Source organism: Primulina tabacum, chromosome 14 (genome assembly GCF_025594145.1).
Source record: "Primulina tabacum isolate GXHZ01 chromosome 14, ASM2559414v2, whole genome shotgun sequence".
NCBI lineage: Eukaryota > Viridiplantae > Streptophyta > Magnoliopsida > Lamiales > Gesneriaceae > Primulina > Primulina tabacum.
Window position 1 is genome coordinate 22,372,854 of NC_134563.1, and position 27,140 is coordinate 22,399,993.

Here is a 27,140-nt window from a genome sequence, read left to right on the forward strand (position 1 = left end):
GACAAGATCGTGGAGTAGTGGAAAGAGTGGGAAAACCGCAGTGTTGTGAAGAATAAGAGGGCATCTGCCAGAGAAAAAAAAAAGAATATCTCGCACAAATTATAGTATTTTCATAGCTTTAGTCAATCATTTTCATTCCAGATTTTATTAGTTCAACTCATTTTCTTTCAGATTTTAACAATAATTTTTGTTTCATGTTAATATTTCGTAAATTTCTACAGTTTATTGATAATATAAATCATTTTAGAAGTTTATCTCTCAATTTCTTGTAGTTTTTAATTAATTTTCTTTGTTTATAGCATTATATTTGTTTAGAAGATCATAACAGACGGTCAAAATTGGTATCAGCAATCGTTTGTTTTTAAAAGTTAAAATTTTTTTTCATTTTTACACAAATTGATGCATATTTACACGTAACACACCCACGTCACAAAAATATAGTACAAACAATATCATTTAGTAAACAGTTGTTTCTTGGCCATTCATTCATCAAATGAAAACGCCATGTCTTCTTTGTGATACTAAACAATAATTATGTATCTTATCTTGTTTTTTTATTTCAACTTCAATAAAAAAAAAATATATTACCTAGTTTTTTTATTTTAGTTTAGATTTAAAAAAAAATCTAATGATTTGGGAAAACAAATACTGTAAAATTAATGTCATGTTAGTCTATGAATCAATCAAGGTAATGAAGCATCATTCCAATGATGATGCAACTCCAGTTCATTTAGGCACCAAACTGGCTTTTCCACGATAGGATATCATAATAACTCTATTTGTTGTCTTCGTACGACCTTCAAATATTAATTTAACAAGAAAATAGGCAAACCTTCCGAGACCACTCATTGTTTCCAGGAACAAAATGGAACAATTCAAATATTCCACAAACGACCATATGAAACATCACTAGAAAAAAAAACCTCCCAGATCCAAAATACATAAACTGTTCTAACAATAAACTAAAAAGGGATTTCTGCGCACACCCACAAATCTTGTATACATTAGTTCTATCCTGAAACGCCACTACGTCTCACCCGGGGGAAATTTGGAATTACAATGTCACAAACAGATTCTTGAAAAACTGTAGTTCTATTGTAGGATCTAAATACTCTACAACCAGAAGCATATAGTTTCTTCAGTAACAAAGTCAGTGTGCCTCCCACGGCAACACACCACTTCGCACGAGAAAGTTAAATTTTCTGAAAAAAATCGAGGGAAAATTACACACGGGATTTCATTGAAAGAATAACTGTAGACTCCAGGGGCTGAAAGCTTAATTTCAGAGTTCAAAATCCACAAAAATAGCTTAATAAGTCCTGCCAGCACCTTACGAGTCCACCATCTCATCTTGTATCTCGTTGGGTGCTATCAGCCCTGGAATTGATAGCATTCTTTGTCGGTCCCTTTCTTTCTGTGCATCAGCTTCCTCCGCATAAAGATCCTTGTTGTCCTGTATTATAAAAGTAGGATTCAGTACAGGGTTATAAAACTGAAGTGAGGTTGAGAGGGATGAACGTTCAAAGCTAAGTATATCACGAACATCACTTCCAAACTTTTTCACACTAACAGTCACCCGTCTTCATCAAAAGGACACCATCGTTTTAAGCATTTTAAATTTTAGATCACCGTTTTTGGACATGGGACAACTGGAGTAGCTGACAGCCAAGATTTTATTAAAAACCTAAACGCCCGAGATATCTAAATCTGTAATATTATAATCCAATGCCACCTCATAAAACAAACTGAAGTGTTCAGAAATGAATCGGAATTATTAACATTCTCTCAATTTCAGACAATCTAAAAGATCTAAAGAGAAATTCTAGGGAAAAATAGAAATTTGATGTAAACAGAAAAATAAGACCTAAGCAGACTCAAGCAAATCAAGATGTGGATATTGCATGAATTCACATAACCAACACTTTACCTGAGCTGAAAATTCCTTTGACTGCACAAGGAAGTCTCTTATGTGGTTCTTGAACGACGAAAGATCAGCTCTCGACTCAAAAAGACCATTTACAAATTGGGTTACCTGATAAGACCAAAAAAAGGTAGATTTTACAGGTGAAATAATAAATATGTTCACAAACTTTGTCCACAGGTTTCTCCAGTACCTCAATTGCCGTCATGTTAGGGAAGGATGAACTCAAAAGTTTAATTGTGTATTCACGAACGAATATGCCATTATTAGGATAAGGATAAGGAGCAGTTGCAACATCCCACAAAGGCTCAGTCAAGACACCAGATTCAACCTACGTTGACAAAAAATGTTAGGGAAGCCCAAGTGATTAAAAATATAAAGATAGAATACAAAGGCAGTTTGGGCAAACCAAACGCCAAGCAACAGCCAGCATCCTTATTGGGGAAAGAAAAAAGAAAGAAACAAGGAAAGGGAACAATAGAAAACAGAGTAAGATTACCAGGCTAAACAAGTGCTGCAACACCAGCACATGCAATTTAAAACCAGGCTTGTGGAAGGTGTCAGTCAAAACAGCAAAGATTTCTTGCTCTATTGTCAAAAGATAAGTCCTATAGAACTGATTACAAAACTCAGAAACCTGCCAATTCATGAAAGGGAGCATAAGACCTAGCCCAGAATGAATTGTGCGACGCACACAAAAAACAAACCAAAAAACACCTGAAAGTTTTTCAGCATCTCCAATAACAGGTTGAGTCCAGTTTCAGCAATATTTCGTTCAGTATGCCGGAAAGCCCAAATGATGGAATCCATGATAAGTTTTAGTTGCTAAACAAAAACAGTAAACATTGTATTCATTAAAAGATGGCTATAAAAAGTCCAATTTATTTAAAATAAGATTCGTTTAAAGCCCTGAATATTTGGAACAGCTTCATATGTCATAGATTTTCATCAAGAAAGTGATTGGGAATATTATGTATGACAACATACCTCACTGGACAAGTGCATCAAAGCAAGAAAACAATGCATAGCAATTGCCCGAAGTAACGAAAAAAACTTTAGTCTGTGCTCAGGATAGTCTTCAAAATTCTTTGTAATCATCTGCCATGTAACCAATGAAGTCAAGCACACAAGATGATATGGTAGTTCCCATAGAAGAATCCAGTAAAGACAGCCACTTAGAGTCGAATAAAAGTTCAAATTTTGAACCTAGAAAAGTCGCGACACACACTTGCCACAAACCATTCTCTGATCTATGAAAACAAATGAAAGAGAAATGTGAAAGGAAATTTCCGGAGCAAGCTGACATAGTCAAAGTTAGGTCTATGCAACATTGAATCTTTACATTGGCTTAGGGAGGAGCAATACTACACTTATTGAATTACAAAGAGAGGCGGAGATCATTTCAGGATGACTTGAATCCTGTTTCAATCACAAAATAACAATATGCATGGCAATATTAGCTTGTACACACTTGCCCTTTCCCATGTCTATTTCATGTGCATCTATATTTCTGAAGGGAGATGTGAAATAATAAATACTTAAACTAAAGTTTGGCAAACCGGTGCTTTTTTTTTAACCGAGACATGGTAATTTAAATTAATTAGCAAAAAGTATTTTGTCAACCTCTAGAGTACATTGGAAAACAGCTTCAAATATGCGAGGAACATCCTCAATCATTGCCCTTTTGTACCTAAACAAAGTAAGAAACAATGAGCAAAGAGCAGCAGGCCCAGAAAATAAAACGAAAAACACCACAATTTTTCTTTTTTTAAAGCATACTTATTTATAATTGTGGCAAAGAGAGAAAGAACTTCCGACTCTCTTGCATCAGGTAAATTCCGGGCATAGTCACCAAGCACGGGATCCATCATTGGAGGAACAAACTGTTTACCAATATGAGGGTGCTCTTCAGCTTTGTCAAGAAATGTTTCAATGAGCTTTAATGTTTCCCTCTTGACTGAGCTGTTAAAATACAAGTGGTCAACATGAATATCAAAATCCAACAAACATGCAAACAAAGATTCAAAATTTGGACCTCACCGTAGAAGTTTTACAAAGGATGTCCTGGAAGCATATGGCCCTCCTTGTTGGATGCTTGTAGATATAAGTTCACTGTACATTCTGCAGCACACAAACAAAATCTTAATAAGAAAAGAGTTGTCGAGGTGAACATCCTTGGACAAAATGTTTAATTAGAGATTCCAAACAAATCTGGACAGACCTGTACACATTGAGCATGTCCAAAAAGATTAGAGAAATCTGTGACATGAAATATGTTCCAAGAGAGCTGGCAGCACTAGTATTTGTCTGGGGAAAAATAAGCACGCATCAGAGTACTTGTGTAACAATAAATTTAGAAGAATCGAAATGAGTAGTATTTAGTAACACAAATAATTCAAGACACCACATTGATGAATGAGCTGTTCTCTCTTTTAAGAAAAATCATGTGTGCCCTCTACCATCTAAGAATAAGATGTGGTATAGCCAACATCTTCATTTACCGTCAGACATTGTAGATACGAGAATGCACAGAGGATCAATGGTAAATCAGTTATAATACATGAATAACTCCATACTTACTCTGAGAGAAACATACCTGCAATATGTTAAGCACTGCCCTTATCACATCTTGATCTTTCAGGAAATCCACGCTCTGACGAGCCTGCCCTATAATTTCACCCCATTTCTGCAAAACACAATGCATTAGCAACAGGTCAAGCTCGACAGGAGCTCCGGTTAACACTAGTATAGGTAATGATCACGAAAAGGAAAGAAGGTGGAGAAAGTAATGATCACAAAAAGGAAGTAAGAAGGCAGAGACCTTTAACAGGGATTTATTCTACAAACAGGTGAACACTCAGGAAGTTACCTGATTAGGAAGCTCCATCAATCGTTGTAAATATTCGTCCCTCTTATGAGGATCCGATTCTGCTTGAATCATATGACCCACCTACAGTGGCAAGGAAACGACGCTTAAAACTAATGCATAGTCTTAAATCAATAATATCGCAGTTCTCCTTTCCTTAAATTAAAATGTGGCAAATAACAAGGTTTTACAGATTCATAAAAGGAATGGATCTGATGAGGCTCAAGATCTACAATAGTCGTTGGAAGAGTGGTTAATAGTTCTGAAACAAATGGTTCATTTTCTCCAACCTGGAATAAAGAAATGGCATGCAAGGTTAAAAAATTGTTGGCTATCAAAGATATTGTTTGTCTAATCCTATCATCAGAAAAAGTGATCGATAGAAGCCCGACCTGTACAATAACAAATTTTCGTTTGCATTTCTGCATGATTTTCAAGAATGTATCACACGCCATGTCCTACACACAAGTAGACAGGATCACAATAAAAAACCTGAAGAATTAATAAAGGAGCATGTCCGCGTAAGTCCAAAGCTAAAATGCAGGATGTAAAAGGAAAACCAAAGTAGGAAGAAGTGAAGAACAGAAGTACCCTACCCTACCAGCGGCTACGATATGCGCATTATTATTTGAAATAATTTTTAAATGAGCAAGGTCAGATTAAACCTGAACTCCAGGATGGGTTTCGTGCATGAATTCAAACAACTTGTTCACAACAGTTTTCAAGAACTTCCAGTGAGCCCTCAAAAATCTTGGGTACTGCCCAACCACATACCTGCATCCACCAAAGTGAATCAAAGAGGATAATACAAATTAGATAAGCAATGTCTCTTAAGTAGCATACAATTTATACAGTGAACTATAGATATCTCATCAATCAGAACTAGTTCTCATTCAGCACCATAACCGACGATTGTCAATATCTAAGAAAGAGAGAAAAATAATATTTCCACAATCTTTACATTATATTACTGGCAATGACTGCTTTATTGTCCTTTCCTTTGGTAATTTCACAAAGGTTCAACAAATCACGAATGACCATCACCAGAAACCTGTTTTCCTGTCAAAGGTAAAAAAGTTGCACAACTCCTTCAAATGTAGAACAGAGAGTAGGAGACGATTCTTTCATGAAAAAAAAAATGATGCAACCACAATGATGAAAAAGGGATTGATTTTAATTATATGTTAAGAATAGTTTTGAACAAGAGCACACATAACTAATAAAACTTCAATTTTAATGATTCAAAATTAAACCATAAAACTAGAATCAAACTAACACATTCATGTTCTCAACCATGATTACACGATGAATAAAAATGAATCTTATCACCTAATTCCTCATGCTAAATTGCTATCAATGAATGGCCACATGTACAAAGGATAAATAGTTTACAACTGTGGAAAGGGATACAAAGAATCAAAACATATAGTTGAATGAAAACTAATGTCTTGTGCAAGCTTTGGCTTAGCTACAAATCAAAGATATGTCTATAAAGGCTCAGAACTTTCATAATATTACTAGCAATCACATCCCAAGACAAGAAATAAATATATAAAGGAACTAAGATGACAAATATTATGTAGTACGCAAAAAACAAGAATAAAATGCATATAAAATTTCCCCTACAAATTAAAAAAAGAAAAAAATTTCCTACCTGCTCCTCCACCATTGAACCAGAGATAGATCCAATTGCCCAACATAATGTATTGAGGTTGTTCCAGGTCCAATCCTCTCCACTCAGTTGTTTACTTAATTTCTTCAGCATCTGAATTTATAATATAAAGAAATTAGATCCAGAAAATGAGTTTCGTTGAAGTCAAAAGCACGTAAAATCAAATACAAAGGCCATCAGCATCTGGAAATATAATCAGAAGTTGGTGAATTATCCAAAAACTAGGGGAGAGAACGAAAATAATAACATAATTATACTACAAATTAAAATTATTGGTCGTACTCAAACACAGAATAACAAGAAATGAGAGCACCACATCAAGCCTTCAGCCAAACTGATAGTGACAACAGTACCAGAGTCCAAGCAGATAATCATGACTACCTAAATGATGATGTTTTCTATTTTAAAAAAGGCTGTGGTTAAGTTAGGGAACAAAAAACTCACATTGGAATCAAACCATCACCTAAAAGAGAACCACGAGATGTAAATTGACAAAGCCAGTAGCGAGCATTTATTCCTTTATTAGGGATTTCAACATCTTTTTTCCAGACATGATATAAGCTATACATTATTCTTGGACTCAGATGCGGCAATAAGAATTCAGTACCCCAAGAGTAATTCCTAAATACTAGAAAAATATATCAAAAAACAAAACTCACACATAGAATTCACATCATCTGTCATGAAACATTCAGAAAAGCACGATAAACGTTAGTCTCGGACTCTGGTCTCTCAATGACTTTAGTTTATTCCAAACAATATGGGGGAGAAGGGAATAAGTCATGTCTAAACTTAAATGGCATCTCATAGTCATATAACAGTATCTCAACTCTAATTGTGTTTCATAACCTGATTGAATTTTACAGCAGCACAAACATTTGACCATAGTAAATAGGACACAAACAACTCCTTTCCACAAACTCACATAGGTGCAGAAATGAATACCTGCTTTTCTGTGTCTTCATGATCAAGATGAGCCAAGTAGATCAGAGTTTCCCTCATAATCTGCAAGTTTTTAGACAAGCGTGTCAACATGTAGTATACTATGCACAAGATTCAAATTGAAAAACAAGGAAACATGAAGTGCTTTGGGAATTTAAGCTTTTAAGATTAAGGACCTTGTACTGCACAAGCACATCATTGTCTTTCATGGTTTCACGAACTATATTTCCATTTTCATCCTCAACTATAAGCACCTCTTCCGGCTTTGCCATGCGGCAGATCATCAGCAGTCTCAACTTTGACATTGGTCCGGCGTACAGCTGTCGTCGCTGCATGAGTTGTGAACCAAGTCCATCGACCATACCGGGAAGAGGAAGAATTGGAGTCTAGTTGTTCAATACAAAAATCAGGCAGCTATTGTATACATCTATATAAAGTTAAAGTTGGTATAAGGAAAAGGTCACGTTGTTTAATAAAAATACAGGGAATGCTAAAAAATCTATCATTTAATTGTATCTCTTTATCTAAAGATTAGTAAGATTTATAAATTTTATCAATTATACATCCATTCTCAGGACCATTAAATTCTTATTTTCAAAATAATATTACCATCACAAGGGCAAAGAACATAACCAACAATAGACCAGAAAAATTTAGCCTCTCAAAGTTTAAATGGATATGATACTGATGCACAAGTTTTAGCCAATTCGCCTACTTGAAAAAATTAAAATATAATCAAGGTGCAATACAACATTAGGAACAAGTCAGACAGTGTCGCTATGATACGGTTAGATTCTTGTTAAAAAACTGATGCTGGAAAGGCAATTATATCAAAGATAAATGGGGCGCTGACTTCATTCTATATAAGATGTAGCAAATTTACGTCTAAGGCTAACCAGAAACAAAATTAAATTGGAATAATCAAAGAAAAATGGGGCTGCTGACTTCATTCTATATAAGATATAGCAAATTTACGTCCAAGGCTAACCAGAAACAAAATAAAATTGGAATAAGTCATCTATTTTATTAAAGACGAGGATCCATTTAAGTGGGCAACACAAAGAATGAATGATATTCAAGTCTACCCACAGCTCACAAAAATAATTCCAACTCAGTATGTTATCCACAATGCACCATGAAAATTCAGACCTGAATCCAAGATGGATTTCACATTTTCACCATCCATGAAATGCATGCAACAAGAACCGAGGAATATCGTCAAATGTATAAAGACATATCCCAGTAAGTTTCCCTTTTGGGTTTTCAACCAACCAACCAACCAACCAACTGCTAGAGAAAATAACATTAAAATAATCAACCTTAACAAGGCATAACTTTACACAGATTCCCATATCTTTTAGGTCAGAATCTGATTCGAAAAACATCTATTCTATATCTCTACTCTATCAAGAGAACATAATTCACATAAATATAGAAAGCAGCTAGATTCTATGGTTTAAACTAACTGAAGACAGAGTAGGTAAAACATCATTGCACCTGTAGTCCCATCATGTTTGCAGTCACTGCGGGATTATCTAGATTATGATGAGCTTCAAACAGCTCCAAAATTAAGGAGTTCCAATAGTCCAAACAAACCTGCAAGCCAATAAACCTCAAAAACTACCTTGGTGGCTGCTAGTGTAGTGACAGCTTTACTGCCAAGTATCATATCCTATTGACTGTTTCTAGACAGATCAAGATCAAAACTAGGAGCTCCCAGTAGTGTTGGAGCACAAAATAAATCAATAATGGATATAACGAAATTGAGGATGAAACAAGTCTACCTTAAAAACTTCAGTATCATCCACATATGAGATATTGATTAGAAACTCGAGGCCAATCAGCAGCCCATTTATGTTCTCTTGCGATGATTCTAAAACTCGAATATGAGACTGCATCAGAGGAAAAAAGGATAGCCCGAGGAGAGTTATTTCAGTGAAGGAAACCAATGGCCACAATCAATGTTCCAACACTTTTAGCCACAGAATAATTCAAGTGGGGTTTATAGTTTGGAACAATGCACAAGCATGGGAGCTCTTACCTGGAAAATGAAAGAACTAAAGATGAAAAAAACAACTGTCCACGTATGACTAACTACTAAGCATGATATCCAGTAACATACTCTAGGGTAAAATCTCAACAAAGAGAACTTCCTACATGAACTCATTAATATGTCAATCGCTAATTAGTCCAACTGATGCAACAACCGTTTTAAAACAACCTCATATACGTAATAATACATATAGAAGGCACTAATGAGATCAAGATTCTAGTTTTTGTCTGCTGAGTTTGAGAAAAAAAAGCCCTAGAGAGAGAAAAATTTGAAATGCTCTCCCTCTCGTCTAGTTTTCAAACATCCGAGCCAATCACTGCTCGATCGGCTCTTCCTTTTTCTGAGCTTTGGTGATTGCCTTTCCTCTCCGTCACCGGCGCCGGCCTACGGCTGTTGGCGGCATTTACTTTTTCATTTCATCTCACCGATTTGCTGGATTGTTCTCGCTTCTTTCGGCACTCTCTCTTGACAGCTGGCCGAGTAGTCTTTTCTGGTTGAAGACAGCGAAATATTGACTTGGATGAAGGAATCAGGTGCTGGGCATATGAGTTGCGATGAAGTTGTACGCATTGAACACAAAATCTTCAAGTTACGGATGGGAAATGGGGGCGGATCCGTATGGTGGGAAGAACGAACCAGGAAGTCGAGCTACATGTTGGATTTTGAACGTGACGAAGCAAGATGGGTTAGCCTGAGATTCGATGATTTTGTCAATTACCCTTCTACAGATTCGGAGTTCCATAGATTCAGGGGAACGAATGCGGTCTTCACCATGCAGAAATTTGTTAATAAACGAGGCAGTTTCATCGAAGTGACAAAATTCAGTCATAACAGAAGAAAGCAAGTTACAATAATGCCCAGTGGATATAGCTTAAGGGGATGGAAGAGTATATCGTCCTCATTGAGGATGCTGTTGGCAGGGAGATATCAGGGGAAGAACAATCAAGCTACGCTACATCGAGGTTTCGTACCGAATAGGAACAAACATGTGCAAACAGATGTCAAGGAAACGAAGAGGAACTTTAGCCACAAGGAGCAGTTAGCTACGAAGCCTATTGGATATCAAACAGTGAAGAGGAAGTGGCAGGAAGCTGTTGTGATTACTAAAGGAAGTGTAAACATCACTTGGAAAATTATTCAAGAAATTCTTTGGAAGTCTACCAACAAACCGGTCGAGGTATTCCCCTTTCAAGCCAACAAGGCAATGTGGTGGCCATCAACCTCGGAAGATTTGGCTTATTACATCAAGCTGAAAAGAGGATTTTTTGAGAAGGGGGTAACTTTGGAGTTTGAGGGATGGAGACCTGATATTAATACGCAAGATAGGATGCAAAATTGTTGCAACAGCTGGCTACAAGTTTTAGGGGTACCTTGGAACCTTTGGTCACACAACACTTTCAAGATCATTGGGGAACAGTGTGGGGGATTGTTGGCCATCAGTAATGATACTATGTTCTACCGTAACCTGGAAGTGGCAAAGATTAAGGTTAAAGGCCTTGAAGGAGGGTTTATTCGGAGTGCGATGCGTATTCCATTGGAAGGGGGGATTATAGATATAAGTATCAAGGTAGTTTCTTTTGATCCAAAGGCATACGAACAATACCAACGCCAAACATACGCACAAGTTCTGGTGAATGGAAAGAGGACGATAGCTGGATGGGGAAACAAAAACATTGAAAAAGAACAGAGAGGAGCAGCGGAGGAAACAGTTAACATCAAAGGAAAGGAAGAATTGAGAACCACCAAAGAATATCGACGCAAGGAATTCACGGGAGGATTATGAAGAAAGCGGGCTGAATTTGGAAGAGACACAGGAGCCAATATATTTGAATGAAAAACAATGCCTTCCAGAGGGGAATAAGGGAACATGATCAAAAACATATGGAGGCAAAGTGTACAAAATCTTGAGGAGAGTTGTTCCGAAATTAGTTTCGAATTTCAACCAATCTCCTATCCAATCGATCACTGCCAGAGGAGAGGAGGAGGAGAAGCAGTCAAGCGGGGGTACAGGAGCCGTCAGTCATACAGTAAATACTTACGAGAATGTTTATTTCCGGAAAAATGAAAAATCCAGCGTCCGAAAAGGAAAGGAGGCCGATGAGGATTAAGAGAAGGCCGCATATGTCGGCAGCAGTGAAGAAAACGAGCATGGCGGTATCAATGAATCAGATAACGGAGCAGTAATGCAGTTCGACGACTCGGAAGATGATTTGTTCGGAAATGATATTGACTTTGAATTCTCAGATACGGATAGTCATGGCACAATGAAGTCAGAAGACTCGAACAAAAGGGTAGAAGAAGTAGAAATCATGAAGGAGATGTTCTCTTCACCAAAGGGGAATGTAGCACATGCCGAGTTACATCAATATGAGAATGCGACATCTGCTGTGGGACAGGTACTAACCAATTTTCATTCTTCAATTCTCAATCATTCTTTCAAGCTTCATTCATACCTTCCTGCGTCATTCAATGCATTGGGGTTGTCTAGTGGCCTTTTAGGAGGGGGGGTGAGAGGGTAGTTGAATTGTCGGGTTACGGGAAAGAACATTTCGAGGGGCTACAGGAGGTAAGGACAGGGAGGGTTGCAACGGAAAATATGGCAGATTGTGATGTTGGTTTATGTGGAGCGGAGGGGAAGGTTCCAACCAGTACGTTGAAGAGAGAGTTGAATAGGTTGAAGTGTGGAATCAATTATGAGAGAGGTTCGTCCTCTAAGGGTCCACGAATTTCGTTATGAAAATCTTCTCATGGAACATAAGGGGTGGAGGGAAGACGAGGAAAAGAGAATTGGTACGCAGGATGATACGTAAGGAAAATCCAGACATTGTGGTACTTCAGGAAACTAAAAAAGAATATGTTGACAGGTGGTTTGTGACAAGTATGTGGAAATCTAGATTTGTGGAATGGGTCTGTTTACCGTCGGATGGGCGCTCGGGAGGTATCCTTGTCATGTGGGATCCGAGAGTGGTGGTGGTCAGTAATAATTTGATAGGCGAATTCTCCGTGTCAATTGAAATAAAGCCGACCGATGACAACACGTGGTGGTTCACAGCAATTTATGGACCTGTCAAGCCGGGAGAGAGGGATAGATTTTGGGATGAATTGGCAGGATTGAGTTCTATATGCAGGGATAAGTGGTGCTTGGGAGGAGATTTTAATGTGGTCAGAAACACGGGAGAAAAGATGAACAACATTTCAAACAGTACTAGCATGTTATGTTTTGATATGTTGATAGGAGAATTGGGCCTTTATGATCCTCCACTTTTGAACGCTAAATACACGTGGTCTAATTTCAGGGATCATCCGATTTGTTGCCGATTAGACAAATACCTATTTTCGAATGGTTGGAGGGACATTTTTCCACACTTCAGACAAAAGGTGTTACCTAGAATTACTTCAGATCACTACCCACTGTTACTTGACACCACAAAGGTGAAATGGGGACCTGCCCCTTTCAGATTCGAGAACGTCTGGTTGTCACATCATAATTTTAAAGAATTGGTCCAAAAGTGGTGGAATGATGGGGAGGAGCAAGGGTGGGAGGGGTACAAGTTTATGAAAAAACTCAAAAAATTGAAAGCCGATATCTCAAGTTGGAGCAAAGAAGTTTTTGGCAATGTGGGTGTTAGATTGGAGGAGTTGAAGTATAGGGTTAAGCTTTTGGATGAGTTAGAAGCCGAGGGAGGATGGACTAAAAATTTAAATTCAGAAAGAAGAGACGCGAAATGTGAGCTGGAAAATTTGACTTTTAAAAAGTATCAATTGGAAAGTCAAAAAGCGAAAGTGAGGTGGTTGAGGGAAGGTGATCAAAACTCTTAAGTTCTTTCACTCGATGTTGACCAACAGAAGAAATAAATCAATTATAGATAAGATGGAGTTGGATGATGGGACTTTGGTTACGGAGGAGAAAAAGATTGAGGAAAACATTGTAAGATTTTATAAGCATCTGTATAGGAATTCAGAGGGGGAAGGGGGGGATTTGATGGGTTGGAGTGGTGCCCTTTGGATATCGGTGCAAGAGACGAGCTGGAAGTTTCCTTTACCGAGGAGGAAATCAAAAAAGCAGTGTTTGAAAGTGAAGGTTCGAAGGCGCCGGGACCGGATGGATTCACAATAGCATTTTTCCAAAAGAATTAGGACACGGTTAAAGAGGACTTATTGAAGGTTTTTGCTGAATTTCACAGAGGGGGAGTGGTGAACGGCATCACAAATGAAACTTACATTTGCCTCATTCCCAAGAAACAAGATGCTGTTAAGATCAATGACTTTAGTTTAGACCAATAAGCCTCACAACGAGTTTGTACAAGATAATTGCCAAAGTGTTGACTTACAGAATTAAATAAGTGTTGAGCTCTACAATCGCAGAAAATCAATGTGCTTTTATCAAAGGAAGACAGATAATGGATTGTTGCCTTGTTGCTAATGAAGTGGTTGAAGAATATCGTAAAAAGAAAAAAAAGGGGTGGGTGCTTAAGGTGGATTTGGAAAAGGCGTATCACAACGTTGATGGGAGATTTCTTGATTTTGTGCTCGAAAAAAAAGGATTCGGAAGAAGATGGAGAAGGTGGATAAGAGGGTGTGTGTCTCACATCTCGTTCTCGATTTTTATTAACGGAAAACCAAGGGGGAAATTTAGAGGGGAACGAGGACTTCGACAAGGAGATCCTTTGTCCCCTTTTCTTTTTAAATTGGTCATTGACGCTTTGGAGAGGTTGGTTGACAGGGCTAAGGTTTTGAATGAGGTAAGAGGACTGGTGGTTGGCAGGGGTAACGTGGAAATCTCGCATATTCAATTTGCTGATGATACATTGTTTTTAGTACAGACGGAAGGACATGTGAGGAAACTAGTGGAAATAATCAAATTATTTGGGCTGAAATCGGGATTGAAGATCAACTTTCACAAAAGTATGGTGTTGGGGATTGGTTGTGAGGAAGAGGAAGTGGGTTTGCTTGGCCCAAACAATTGGGTGCAAAAAAGATGACTGGCCGATTAAGTATCTTGGGTTACCATTGGGAGGGAAACCGATGACTCTTGAGTTGTGGGAACCAGTCCTTACAAAAATGACCAAAAAACTCTCAAGCTGGAAGAAATCGTTCTTATCAAGAGGTGGTCGGTTGACCCTGATCAAAGCTGTGTTAAGCGCAATGCCTTCTTATTACATGTCCCTGTTTCGAGTGCCAGCAAAAGTAGCAAAAATAATGGAAAAACTGATGAGAGATTTCTTGTGGGATGGAGCGGACTGGGGATAAGAGTTGTCACGCTGTTGGATGGGAACAGGTATGCAGACCGAAGGATAGGGGTGGGCTAGGATTGGGGAATATTGGTTTGAGAAACAAAGCGTTACTAGGGAAATGGTGTGTTGGAACTTTTCAAGTTCGCAATCTTGATTTTGATGTTAACAAAACTTGTTATTGTGTTTCTAACATATTTACTCAAGTGAAGTTGCAAACACAAGAAGCAAACTGAAACTGAATTTTGCACAAACTGAATTTCTGGCGAGCTTCGGTATTTTGATGATATCTCTCAACTGGTTAGAAAACTCAATTTGGAACAAATCGTATTTCACGTCAGTTGGGCAAAATCGGATGTTATCATGGTCTTACTGATCGCTCAATTACCAAACTGATCACACGAAAACAGCAATCAGTTGAGTTTGAGCAGCTGCGGTATTTTGGTCATATATCTCAGCTCGGTTATCGAAATGAAGCGATTCAGTATGCGTTGGAAAGATAAGACGATGATCTACAAATCATCTTCAGAAGTCAAAGTTTGAATCAAAGCTTAAGATGCTGATAAATGACGATGAAGTTACTGGTTCTGCACAAACTGAAATCAGCCTAGTCAGCACACCAGCTGAAACTGAACCAACTGCTGACCAGCTGACCAACCAACTGAACTGAACCAGCTGCTGACCAGCTGAAACTGAACCAAACCAGCTGAAGACCAGTTGAACCAGACCAGCTGAACTGAACCAGCTGAAACTGAACCAGACCAGCTGAAGATCAGTTGAACCAGTCCAACTGAACCAGTTGAACCAGTCCAACTGAACCAGTTGAACTGATTGACCAGTTGACCAGAGTTGACCAGTCGAGAAAATGTCCAGCAAGACGAATTTGACCGTTGCAATTCCAGAAATAGTACAGAAACTTTCCAACGGTCATATTCTTGTGTCTAACGTATATATCAGTGTTGGAGCCTATAAATACAACATATTGAAGATCAAACAACAGCTTTTGAAGTTGATTCAAAGCATGGGCAGTTAGCATGAAGATATCAGCTAGTTGAGAGCACAAGTCCTTGTGTGAGGATACATTTGAGATATACATTGTAAATGATAAATTCCTCACACACAATCACTCACACATATACAAGAGAGTTGAACTTCAAAGATTAGTTGAGTGAGTCTTGCACAAAGACAATAAACTTGTGTATGTAGTCTTTGCATATGAGACATTAAACAATATGCTGATTGTGATGTGCTGCCTACAATCTTGAGTGCTAGGAGTTCTAGTTGGGTGCTGCCCTTCCGGAATGGGTTTGTACAAGTAGTTGTATAAATCAAAGTCTTCTAGTGGATCCTTCCCAAGGGGAAGAATGGGTGACGTAGGAGTGTTTGAAATCTCCGAACATCAATAAACAAATTCGTGTCTATTTGTTTATTGCATTTACTTATCATTTTCATAGTTTTAAAAAAGCATTGTTGAAGCATTTTATGTGTTCTTCAAATACCAAAATGTTGCATAACAAGTGTTTGATAAAATGCTTCAACTGAATATTTTTACTCATTCAACTTGCATATATTTTAAATGGTTAACAAAATATTTAATCGGTTTCTACGAAAGATTATTTCGAGTATCTTCCGCTTGGTTTTTAACCAAACTCGATTTAATTCATCGGTGTTCAATATTTCAAGAACTGAGCTATTGTAGCTCAACGATTACCCCATAATCGATCGCAACAATTGGTATCAGAGCGGGTTGTTCTTGAAAGAACATTGAAACTGATTTTGATGTTTAAAATTCAAAAATTTCAGATTTTTCACATATATATGCAAAACTGAACCAGACCAGCTGAAGACCAGTTGAACCAGACCAGCTGAAGACCAGTTGAACCAGACCAGCAGAACTGAACCAGCTGAAACTGAACCAGACCAGCTGAAGATCAGTTGAACCAGACCAACTGAACCAGTTGAACTGATTGACCAGTTGAGTTGACCAGTTGACCAGAGTTGACCAGTTGACCAGAGTTGACCAGTCGAGAAAATGTCCAGCAAGACGAATTTGACCGTTGCAATTCCAGAAACAGTATAGAAACTTTCCAACGGTCATATTCTTGTGTCTAAGGTATATATCAGTGTTGGAGCCTATAAATACAACATATTGAAGATCAAACAACAGCTTTAGAAGTTGATTCAAAGCATGGGCAGTTAGCATGAAGATATCAGCTAGTTGAGAGCACAAGCCCTTGTGTGAGGATACATTTGAGATATACATTGTAAATGATAAATTCCTCACACACAATCACTCACACATATACAAGAGAGTTGAACTTCAAAGATTAGTTGAGTGAGTCTTGCACAAAGACAATAAACTTGTGTATGTAGTCTTTGCATATGAGACATTAAACAATATGCTGATTGTGAGATGCTGCCTACAATATTGAATGCTAGGAGTTCTGGTTGGGTGCTGCCCTTCCGGAATGGGTTTGTACAAGTAGTTGTATAAATCAAAGTCTTCTAGTGGATCCTTCCCAAGGGGAAGAAGGGGTGACGTAGGAGTGTTTGAAATCTCCGAACATCAATAAACAAATTCGTGTCTATTTGTTTATTGCATTTACTTATCATTTTCATAGTTTTAAAAAAGCATTGTTGAAGCATTTTATGTGTTCTTCAAATACCAAAATGTTGCATAACAAGTGTTTGATAAAATGCTCCAACTGAATATTTTTACTCATTCAACTTGCATATATTTTAAATGGTTAACAAAATATTTAATCGGTTTCTACGAAGGATTATTTCGAGTATCTTCCGCTTGGTTTTTAACCAAACTCGATTTAATTCATCGGTGTTCAATATTTCAAGAACTGAGCTATTGTAGCTCAACGATTACCCCCTAATCGATCGCAACAATTGGTATCAGAGCGGGTTGTTCTTGAAAGAACATTGAAACTGATTTTGATGTTTAAAATTCGAAAATTTCAGATTTTTTACACATATATATGCAAAACTGAACCAGACCAGCTGAAGACCAGTTGAACCAGACCAGCTGAAGACCAGTTGAACCAGACCAGCAGAACTGAACCAGCTGAAACTGAACCAGACCAGCTAAAGATCAGTTGAACCAGTCCAACTGAACCAGTCCAACTGAACCAGTTGAACTGAACCAGACCAACTGAACCAGTTGAACTGATTGACCAGTTGAGTTGACCAGTTGACCAGAGTTGACCAGTTGACCAGAGTTGACCAGTCGAGAAAATGTCCAGCAAGACGAATTTGACCGTTGCAATTCCAGAAACAGTATAGAAACTTTCCAACGGTCATATTCTTGTGTCTAACGTATATATCAGTGTTGGAGCCTATAAATACAACATATTGAAGATCAAACAACAGCTTTAGAAGTTGATTCAAAGCATGGGCAGTTAGCATGAAGATATCAGCTAGTTGAGAGCACAAGCCCTTGTGTGAGGATACATTTGAGATATACATTGTAAATGATAAATTCCTCACACACAATCACTCACACATATACAAGAGAGTTGAACTTCAAAGATTAGTTGAGTGAGTCTTGCACAAAGACAATAAACTTGTGTATGTAGTCTTTGCATATGAGACATTAAACAATATGCTGATTGTGAGATGCTGCCTACAATATTGAATGCTAGGAGTTCTAGTTGGGTGCTGCCCTTCCGGAATGGGTTTGTACAAGTAGTTGTATAAATCAAAGTCTTCTAGTGGATCCTTCCCAAGGGGAAGAAGGGGTGACGTAGGAGTGTTTGAAATCTCCGAACATCAATAAACAAATTCGTGTCTATTTGTTTATTGCATTTACTTATCATTTTCATAGTTTTAAAAAAGCATTGTTGAAGCATTTTATGTGTTCTTCAAATACCAAAATGTTGCATAACAAGTGTTTGATAAAATGCTTCAACTGAATATTTTTACTCATTCAACTTGCATATATTTTAAATGGTTAACAAAATATTTAATCGGTTTCTACGAAGGATTATTTCGAGTATCTTCCGCTTGGTTTTTAACCAAACTCGATTTAATTCATCGGTGTTCAATATTTCAAGAACTGAGCTATTGTAGCTCAACGATTACCCCCTAATCGATCGCAACAATTGGTATCAGAGCGGGTTGTTCTTGAAAGAACATTGAAACTGATTTTGATGTTTAAAATTCGAAAATTTCAGATTTTTTACACATATATATGCAAAACTGAACCAGACCAGCTGAAGACCAGTTGAACCAGACCAGCTGAAGACCAGTTGAACCAGACCAGCAGAACTGAACCAGCTGAAACTGAACCAGACCAGCTGAAGATCAGTTGAACCAGTCCAACTGAACCAGTCCAACTGAACCAGTTGAACTGAACCAGACCAACTGAACCAGTTGAACTGATTGACCAGTTGAGTTGACCAGTTGACCAGAGTTGACCAGTTGACCAGAGTTGACCAGTCGAGAAAATGTCCAGCAAGACGAATTTGACCGTTGCAATTCCAGAAACAGTACAGAAACTTTCCAACGGTCATATTCTTGTGTCTAACGTATATATCAGTGTTGGAGCCTATAAATACAACATATTGAAGATCAAACAACAGCTTTAGAAGTTGATTCAAAGCATGGGCAGTTAGCATGAAGATATCAGCTAGTTGAGAGCACAAGCCCTTGTGTGAGGATACATTTGAGATATACATTGTAAATGATAAATTCCTCACACACAATCACTCACACATATACAAGAGAGTTGAACTTCAAAGATTAGTTGAGTGAGTCTTGCACAAAGACAATAACTTGTGTATGTAGTCTTTGCATATGAGACATTAAACAATATGCTGATTGTGAGATGCTGCCTACAATCTTGAATGCTATGAGTTCTAGTTGGGTGCTGCCCTTCCGGAATGGGTTTGTACAAGTAGTTGTATAAATCAAAGTCTTCTAGTGGATCCTTCCCAAGGGGAAGAAGGGGTGACGTAGGAGTGTTTGAAATCTCCGAACATCCATAAACAAATTCGTGTCTATTTGTTTATTGAATTTACTCATCATTTTCATAGTTTTAAAGAAGCATTGTTGAATCATTTTATGTGTTCTTCAAATACCAAAATGTTGCATATCAAGTGTTTGATAAAATGCTTCAACTGAATATTTTTACTCATTCAACTTGCATATATTTTAAATGGTTAACAAAATATTTAATCGGTTTCTACGAAGGATTATTTCGAGTATCTTCCGCTTGGTTTTTAACCAAACTCGATTTAATTCATCGGTGTTCAATATTTCAAGAACCGAGCTATTGTAGTTCAACGATTACCCCCTAATCGATCGCAGCAATTGGTATCAGAGCGGGTTGTTCTCGAAAGAACATTGAAACTGATTTTGATGTTTAAAATTCGAAAATTTCAGATTTTTTACACATATATATGCAAAACTGAACCAGACCAGCTGAAGACCAGTTGAACCAGACCAGCTGAAGACCAGTTGAACTGGACCAGCTGAAGATCAGTTGAACCAGTCCAACTGAACCAGACCAACTGAACCAGTTGAACTGATTGACCAGTTGAGTTGACCAGTTGACCAGAGTTGACCAGTCGAGAAAATGTCCAGCAAGACGAATTTGACCGTTGCAATTCCAGAAATAGTACAGAAACTTTCCAACGGTCATATTCTTGTGTCTAACGTATATATCAGTGTTGGAGCCTATAAATACAACATATTGAAGATCAAACAACAGCTTTTGAAGTTGATTCAAAGCATGGGCAGTTAGCATGAAGATATCAGCTAGTTGAGAGCACAAGCCTTTGTGTGAGGATACATTTGAGATATACATTGTAAATGATAAATTCCTCACACACAATCACTCACACATATACAAGAGAGTTGAACTTCAAAGATTAGTTGAGTGAGTCTTGCACAAAGACAATAAACTTGTGTATGTAATCTTTGCATATGAGACATTAAACAATATGCTGATTGTGATGTGCTGCCTACAATCTTGAGTGCTAGGAGTTCTAGTTGGGTGCTGCCCTTCCGGAATGGGTTTGTACAAGTAGTTGTATAAATCAAAGTCTTCTAGTGGATCCTTCCCAAGGGGAAGAAGGGGTGACGTAGGAGTGTTTGAAATCTCCGAACATCCATAAACAAATTCGTGTCTATTTGTTTATTGAATTTACTCATCATTTTCATAGTTTTAAAGAAGCATTGTTGAATCATTTTATGTGTTCTTCAAATACCAAAATGTTGCATATCAAGTGTTTGATAAAATGCTTCAACTGAATATTTTTACTCATTCAACTTGCATATATTTTAAATGGTTAACAAAATATTTAATCGGTTTTTACGAAGGATTATTTCGAGTATCTTCCGCTTGGTTTTTAGCCAAACTTGATTTAATTCATCGGTGTTCAATATTTCAAGAACTGAGCTATTGTAGCTCAACGATTACCCCCCTAATCGATCGCAACATGGTGGTGGCGAGGAATAGAGGAAAAGGAGCAGTTGTGGAAGAACGTAATTAAGAGCATTTATGGTCTTCAAGAGAATGGATGTGATTTGGGATTGGCCAGAAACGCGACTTTTAGAAGCCATTGGAAATTTATTTCTCGTTCTTTCTCGGCAATTCAACTGTTGAGTGGGTAGGTTTTGAGAGGGGGTAATTACATTAGGTTTTGGGAGGATGTTTGGGGGGGAAGGGGTCCTTGTTTCAAAGAACGCTTTCCTTCTTTGTTTTCGATTTGCACCATCATCAATAAACCAATTCGTAATTTTATTGAGGTTTTTGAGTTAGGAGTCAGTCGTAATTATCGTTGGGACGTGTGTTTTAGGAGACACCTTAATGAGATAGAGTTGGGGGAGTTTGGTAATTTAATGGGTGTACTTCATTCGGTCAGTATCGAGTTGGGCTCGGAGGATAGTAGGGTGTGGTTGGGAGATTCTTCGGTTCTGTTCTCAGTCCGCTCTTTTTACGAGTCTTTCTTTCCTTTCCATAACTTTCCTGTTTTCCACCCATATAAACATATTTGGAAAGTTCCTATCCCGCAAAAGATTCAAATTTTCTCGTGGATTGTTGCTCTGGACAAGCTACAGACCTCTGATTCAGTGCAAAGAAGATGGCCATCATGTGCTTTAAGGCCACAGTGGTGCTGCTTATGTCAAAACCACGAAGAAGATCAGGATCATTTATTGGTGCATTGTTCTTTCTCAAGAAGCATTTGGATTAAGGTGATGGAAGAGTTAGGATTCTTTTGGATTTTTCCGAGGAGGGCCAAAGATATGTTTATCATAGATCTGAGGTTTCAAAAGGGGGCTATCGTGAATACTTTCTGGTATACGGTCGTTCATTTCACGTTTTGGACAATATGGCTCGAGAGAAACAACAGAATTTTCAATGACTTGTCTAACTCGGAGGACAAAGTTTGGGAATTGCTGAAATTCAGGGTGGCACAGTCAACTAGAAATATCAAAGAACTAGGTCATCTAGCTATTTCAGATGTGGTTAGGGATTGGAAGTTTGTACCGTTTTAATTTGATTGTTTTACTCTTTTTTATTTTGCGGAAAACTCTTCTGCTTACAATGTAATGTCTTTTATAATTAATTAAAATATATGTTTCCTATCAAAAAAAAATGAGATCAAGATTCCACATGTACAAAAAAATTATACCTGAAAAAGGAGATAAATCAGCTTTAAGCTTTAAATTAAAATTAAAAATATTCAAATATAATTGCAACTTCCACATGATGTCATCAACAAAACAATCGTAGCAAACCAATTGTCAAAAGGTTTTTTATTGCCTTCTAGTTCCTTGTAAGAGTTGACAAAGGGAGTTACCTTGTAAAATGATGTGAAAAACAAAGCCAAATTTTGAATGAAGGCCTGGGAGCAAAAAAAGTAGTAGCAGAATATCAGCATTGACAAACAAGGAACAAATTACAAACTTCGACGTTTGATATCATTCAAAAAAAATACCTGCTCCTCAGTGTTTCCATTCGCATAAGCCTCTAAAAAGTTTGTACTTGTTGGGAGGATGTTCTGCAAGGCAACAAAGATTGTTTCAGAGACTCATCCAAGAATCCCACCCTGTCCCTAAAATTTAGTTAAATGAACATCGATATATTGCATAAATATCAGAAATACCTGCAGTTGCACCAAGAATATTGTATACATTTTGACATACTGCATGTTGTAAAAATCCCCAAAACTCAGAGCAGCAACCTGCAAAACCCGGTTCATGCCAGCCAATAATTATTACCGGGAAAGAGCATAATTACCATTCCAAAGGTGACAGGACAATATACCTCCGTCAAACACTGAAGCGTCAGATTGCGATACACAGGCACAGGGAAAAACTTAAGAAGTGTTTCAAGCTGCCAAGCAAAAGCACAGGGGCAACAAATACAATTTAGCACAAACAAAACAACAAAAAACTTTATAAAAAAATCAACAAAAGATTCTGCAAATCCGAAGGTTACAGCTCCCCCCAATCTAAGAAGAAACCACATGAAAGGAAAGACCGCACACCAGTGGAGACTCAAATATGTAACCCAGCGGAATCCACGAAAGAAACGCATGCAATGTAGCTAGGGTAGCCCTGATAAGTTCGGGCCTTTGAGATGCTGACAATACGTACAGGCATAACTCGTGAATGAGCTGGAACTCACTGTAAACAAATAAAACTACTCAACATTAGGAGAAAAGAAACAGAATGATTTAAAATAAAATAAAAGCGATTACACATAAAAAACATAGCAAATAAGTACAATGCACATCAGAACAATAAAACAAAAATGAACGCATTCAATTTAAGCATCGAAGGATGGATACAATATGAACAAGTGATTGCTCATAGCAGACATCCATGCAATTACAAATATAAAGAATTGAACTAACCTGCAATGAAAATCTAATCAACAACGTTATAACAATTGAAGTAATCCATAACTAGACCAAGAATCAAATGGCTACCTGTTCAATGATTGTTTTAACTCTTTAATCTTTTGCTGAGTCATTTCACCCCTTGAGAAGTCGAAGACCTCTTCACTTAGAAGCTGTCAGAAAATCTTTTCGTCAACTAAATTTAATTCATAAATAAATACAAACACAGTTGTGAATTACTGACTTTTAGAATGGCCATGCAATTCTCGCAAATGGTCTCACTAGTTTTTGCAGCTGAAACCAAGTCAGGAATGAAGCTTCGCCAACGGGCTGGCCACTCATGCTTCAAAATCTTGAAAACCATACCACAATAATAACCAAGTTAACACATAGAGAATTCTAATCTGAAGATTCCCTAGTTGAACGAGGAGATCCATAGAAAGAAACTCTGAATAATAAAGGGGAAATCATATTAAAATAGAACGTAAATACCTGCACTAATATAATGTTGAGTTTGTTAACATATAACCTCTCTCGCCGAAAGGAGATCTCATCGCTTGAAAGCTACAAAACACATTGCTTGGTGAAACTCTAAGCATACAAAACCTCATAACTTAAACATAACATGAAAGACAATCATAAAACTTGTTCCAGAAAGAATTGGTCATAATCACCTTCACAATAACTTCAGAAATATAGTTTTTCATGCCATCTCGTTGTTCGGCGGGTAAAGCATTCCATCTGTACTTGATAACACCTTCTAGAACCTGTTCAAGAATCAGTTCACTTATCAGTATCACCAAGCAACGTATATAAAAAAACAAAACAAAAGAATTAGAAATAAGCAGAGAGAAGTTAGTGTTAAAAAAGGCAAAAATCTTACTATGATACATATTAGACTTCTTTACTATCCATGGCATAGTTAATCACAGACCTGTAAGGCAAAAAACTTGGTGTTCAAGTTCTGAGTACTGGATAAAATGTGAACCACTTGAAGCCACATTTCTGGATTATTTTGCAAGTCTCGCAAAATATGATCTGCGGCAGTCCTCTGCATCATAAAAAGGGAAAATCAATAGTTGTTATTCACATCAAATGCAAAAATGGAAAAAACTTCCAATGGCCATTCTATGCACTTTATCTTTTCAATGTAAATTTCTCTACCGTATTCTAAATAAAGCAGCAATAATATGCTGGAAATGGGAATCAAATAACTACCAATGCCAACCAAGAGAAACCACAAGAAAAAGATTAAACTAATTGCCAAATTTACAATGCAGATCCGTGAACAGGAATAAATGTTTGAAATTAAATAAACAGAAACTTTTACACGAGTAAATATATTCAGTTTGAGAGATGCATGGAGAGGTGTGAATAATCAAATAATCAAGTGAAAAAAACTTCTTACAAGGCGTAAAATTTTAAAGAATCGACCAATATTCATCCTCAAGAACATTAAGACATGTTCCCTTCTTCATGGTTCATACATTTGTAATATATTATTTGTAAATTTTAAATCAAAATTTTTAAAAAGATAGACCAAAATAATATCTACATGTTCCCCTGCCAGATCCATTAGCCGTTCCTACAACATTAAATATTATTTAAGATACTTTTCTACTTTTTATTCAATCAAACTGACTAGGCAGTTTCGATTCGTTCGTTCTGATATGGTTGGAAAAAATGGGTATTAAATTTATTATTTTATGGTTAAACAATTGATGTTGGTAGAAATTATGCATGAGTTATTGCACATTCCTCCACTAGTTTAAGAATAGAGGAAGGTTATGTAATACTTTTGAATTTAACACAAAATGAAGGTTAAGGCTTTAAGCTGAGTTCGATAGAAGCCAATTGAAAAGCAAAAAACAAAGATTTACTGATTATTCAGATTAGCTTGTCCCTATTTATTACGAGATTGGATGTTAAAATTATTATATGCTTTAAGGAATATGCTTTAAGGAATTAATAACAGTGATGTCATTAATTACAACATTTATCGTGCACCGAGAGTTTGTTAGGTCGAAGTAAATCGAAATGAGCTCGAGTCACACTATACCTTTTTCTCTGTCATGGGCTCCTGGCCGAGACACGTTAATAAATTCAAGGGAGTTTCGATATAACCGACGCTACTACAAGAGACACGGTACAATATAACAAAGCAGATTAGAAAAGACAAAATACACAGACTTGTTGCAAGAAATTAGATTTTTCGCCATTCCAAGCAAGGAATTTTTTTCTATAAGTTACGAACAAACCCTTTGCGGCAATCAATTGCGTAACTCCATACATCCACACAGAAAGCAAAGCAGCAAAATTAACAGTGTCCATGCTAAAAAGTTAAAAAATAAGTAAAGGTATTCATAACATGCACAAAAATCATGAAAGAAAACGTAATATCCAACAACCAGACACATAGTTCTTATGCATGGTAGGAGAGCCATAATTTGGAATTATGAGAAGGTTCAATGTTCCGTTAGTTCAGAATGTATTCACTATTGCCCTCGGAAAATAATATGAAACATAATTGCCTACTCATAGGTGATCGCTGTAAATGACTCTACATCACGTCATCGCCAGTGTGGAGAAGCTCCTAATAAATTACACAAATGCTCAAAGGGCCTCTTAAGTATATTATCACTCCCAAAAACAGACCAGACGAGTCACATTGTTCCACACCTCACATTTTTACTTTTATTCTAAAGGACAATTAGGGAATGGGAATAAATAAACACAATGAGCCAGAATCCTTGATAGATGCAGACAAATTGTTTAAAAGACCTGAATAGATGCGAGAAACATTTGTCTCTTATGATAAACATGGAATGAGAAAGCTTACCGTTTAATCACAATGTTAAGTATTCACTTTCTAGATCATTAACTTAAATCATGGACAAATATTCACCGAGTGGACTTGAACTATTCACCCAACACTCCATGGTTTGGAGATGTTGGACAGCTATTCACCCAACAGTTAATGGCATTCATGGACAACCAAATTCACGATATTCAAAAGGAAAAATTGTAGTCAGTGTTCAAAGTAGATAATGCTACTTCCTCCTTCAAACTGTCCGGGGTCTTTAACCTTGCGATGCCACAAACATTTCTTAGAAAATCAATAACAACTACATTGTTTGTCCTCCCTCACCGTTAGCAATTACAAACGCAACAACCATCAAACGACAAAAAGAGAAACTCCAATATTACAAAAATAAAAATAAAAATTGATTAAAAGAGTGCTTCAGACCTCCTCTTTAGATCCGGTTCCGTAGAAAGCAGCGACAGTGGCATCGAGCAGAGTAACATCCACCGGCTGGCTCAAATCCCGCAACTTCTCTGCCGCCATGGAGAATATCACTACTCCCTACTGTCAATAAAAGCCCTAGCAGGTAAAATAACACCCAGCTAACCGAAAACCCTAAGAACCAAACCAAACCCTAGCTTTGATGCTTCAATGGAAAGTAAAAGGGAATTGGGTCATTAAAAAAGACAGCTTCAAAATGAAGCAGAAGTGAGGTATTTCAGGGAGGGGCTTTGAAATTGGTTGGAGCCCTTCCCTCCGTTTATATATTGTGATGTGATGTGATGTGAATTTTG

The 27,140-nt window shown here is 37.3% G+C and overlaps 1 protein-coding gene across 4 annotated transcripts; it reads right to left on the reverse strand.

Annotated features, from left to right (window-relative positions):
* Positions 1 to 827: 827 nt before the first annotated feature.
* On the reverse strand, positions 828 to 27,140 carry LOC142524407 (protein EXPORTIN 1A-like). Of its 4 annotated transcripts, XM_075628378.1 has the most exons (33): positions 26,791 to 27,138; positions 24,478 to 24,594; positions 24,218 to 24,310; positions 24,036 to 24,107; positions 23,788 to 23,895; positions 23,634 to 23,716; positions 23,190 to 23,328; positions 22,967 to 23,035; positions 22,806 to 22,883; positions 22,638 to 22,700; positions 22,500 to 22,544; positions 9,186 to 9,293; positions 8,899 to 8,997; positions 7,578 to 7,787; positions 7,405 to 7,464; positions 6,442 to 6,552; positions 5,749 to 5,846; positions 5,453 to 5,561; positions 5,180 to 5,245; positions 4,979 to 5,077; positions 4,791 to 4,871; positions 4,518 to 4,607; positions 4,143 to 4,228; positions 3,962 to 4,042; positions 3,701 to 3,883; positions 3,545 to 3,611; positions 2,909 to 3,019; positions 2,639 to 2,746; positions 2,421 to 2,558; positions 2,115 to 2,252; positions 1,928 to 2,032; positions 1,330 to 1,453; positions 828 to 1,202 (listed from the first exon to the last, which is right to left on the reverse strand). In XM_075628378.1, the coding sequence occupies exons 1-32, from the start codon at positions 26,887 to 26,889 to the stop codon at positions 1,331 to 1,333; spliced, it is 3,237 nt and encodes a 1,078-aa protein (XP_075484493.1). In that variant the 5' UTR covers positions 26,890 to 27,138; the 3' UTR covers positions 828 to 1,202; position 1,330. The 4 variants fall into 4 exon arrangements, 2 of the variants coding, with proteins under 2 accessions (XP_075484493.1, XP_075484492.1); XM_075628377.1 differs by having other exon boundaries at positions 828 to 1,453; XR_012814879.1 differs by lacking the exons at positions 828 to 1,202; positions 1,330 to 1,453; positions 1,928 to 2,032; positions 2,115 to 2,252; positions 2,421 to 2,558 and having other exon boundaries at positions 2,909 to 3,340; positions 26,791 to 27,140.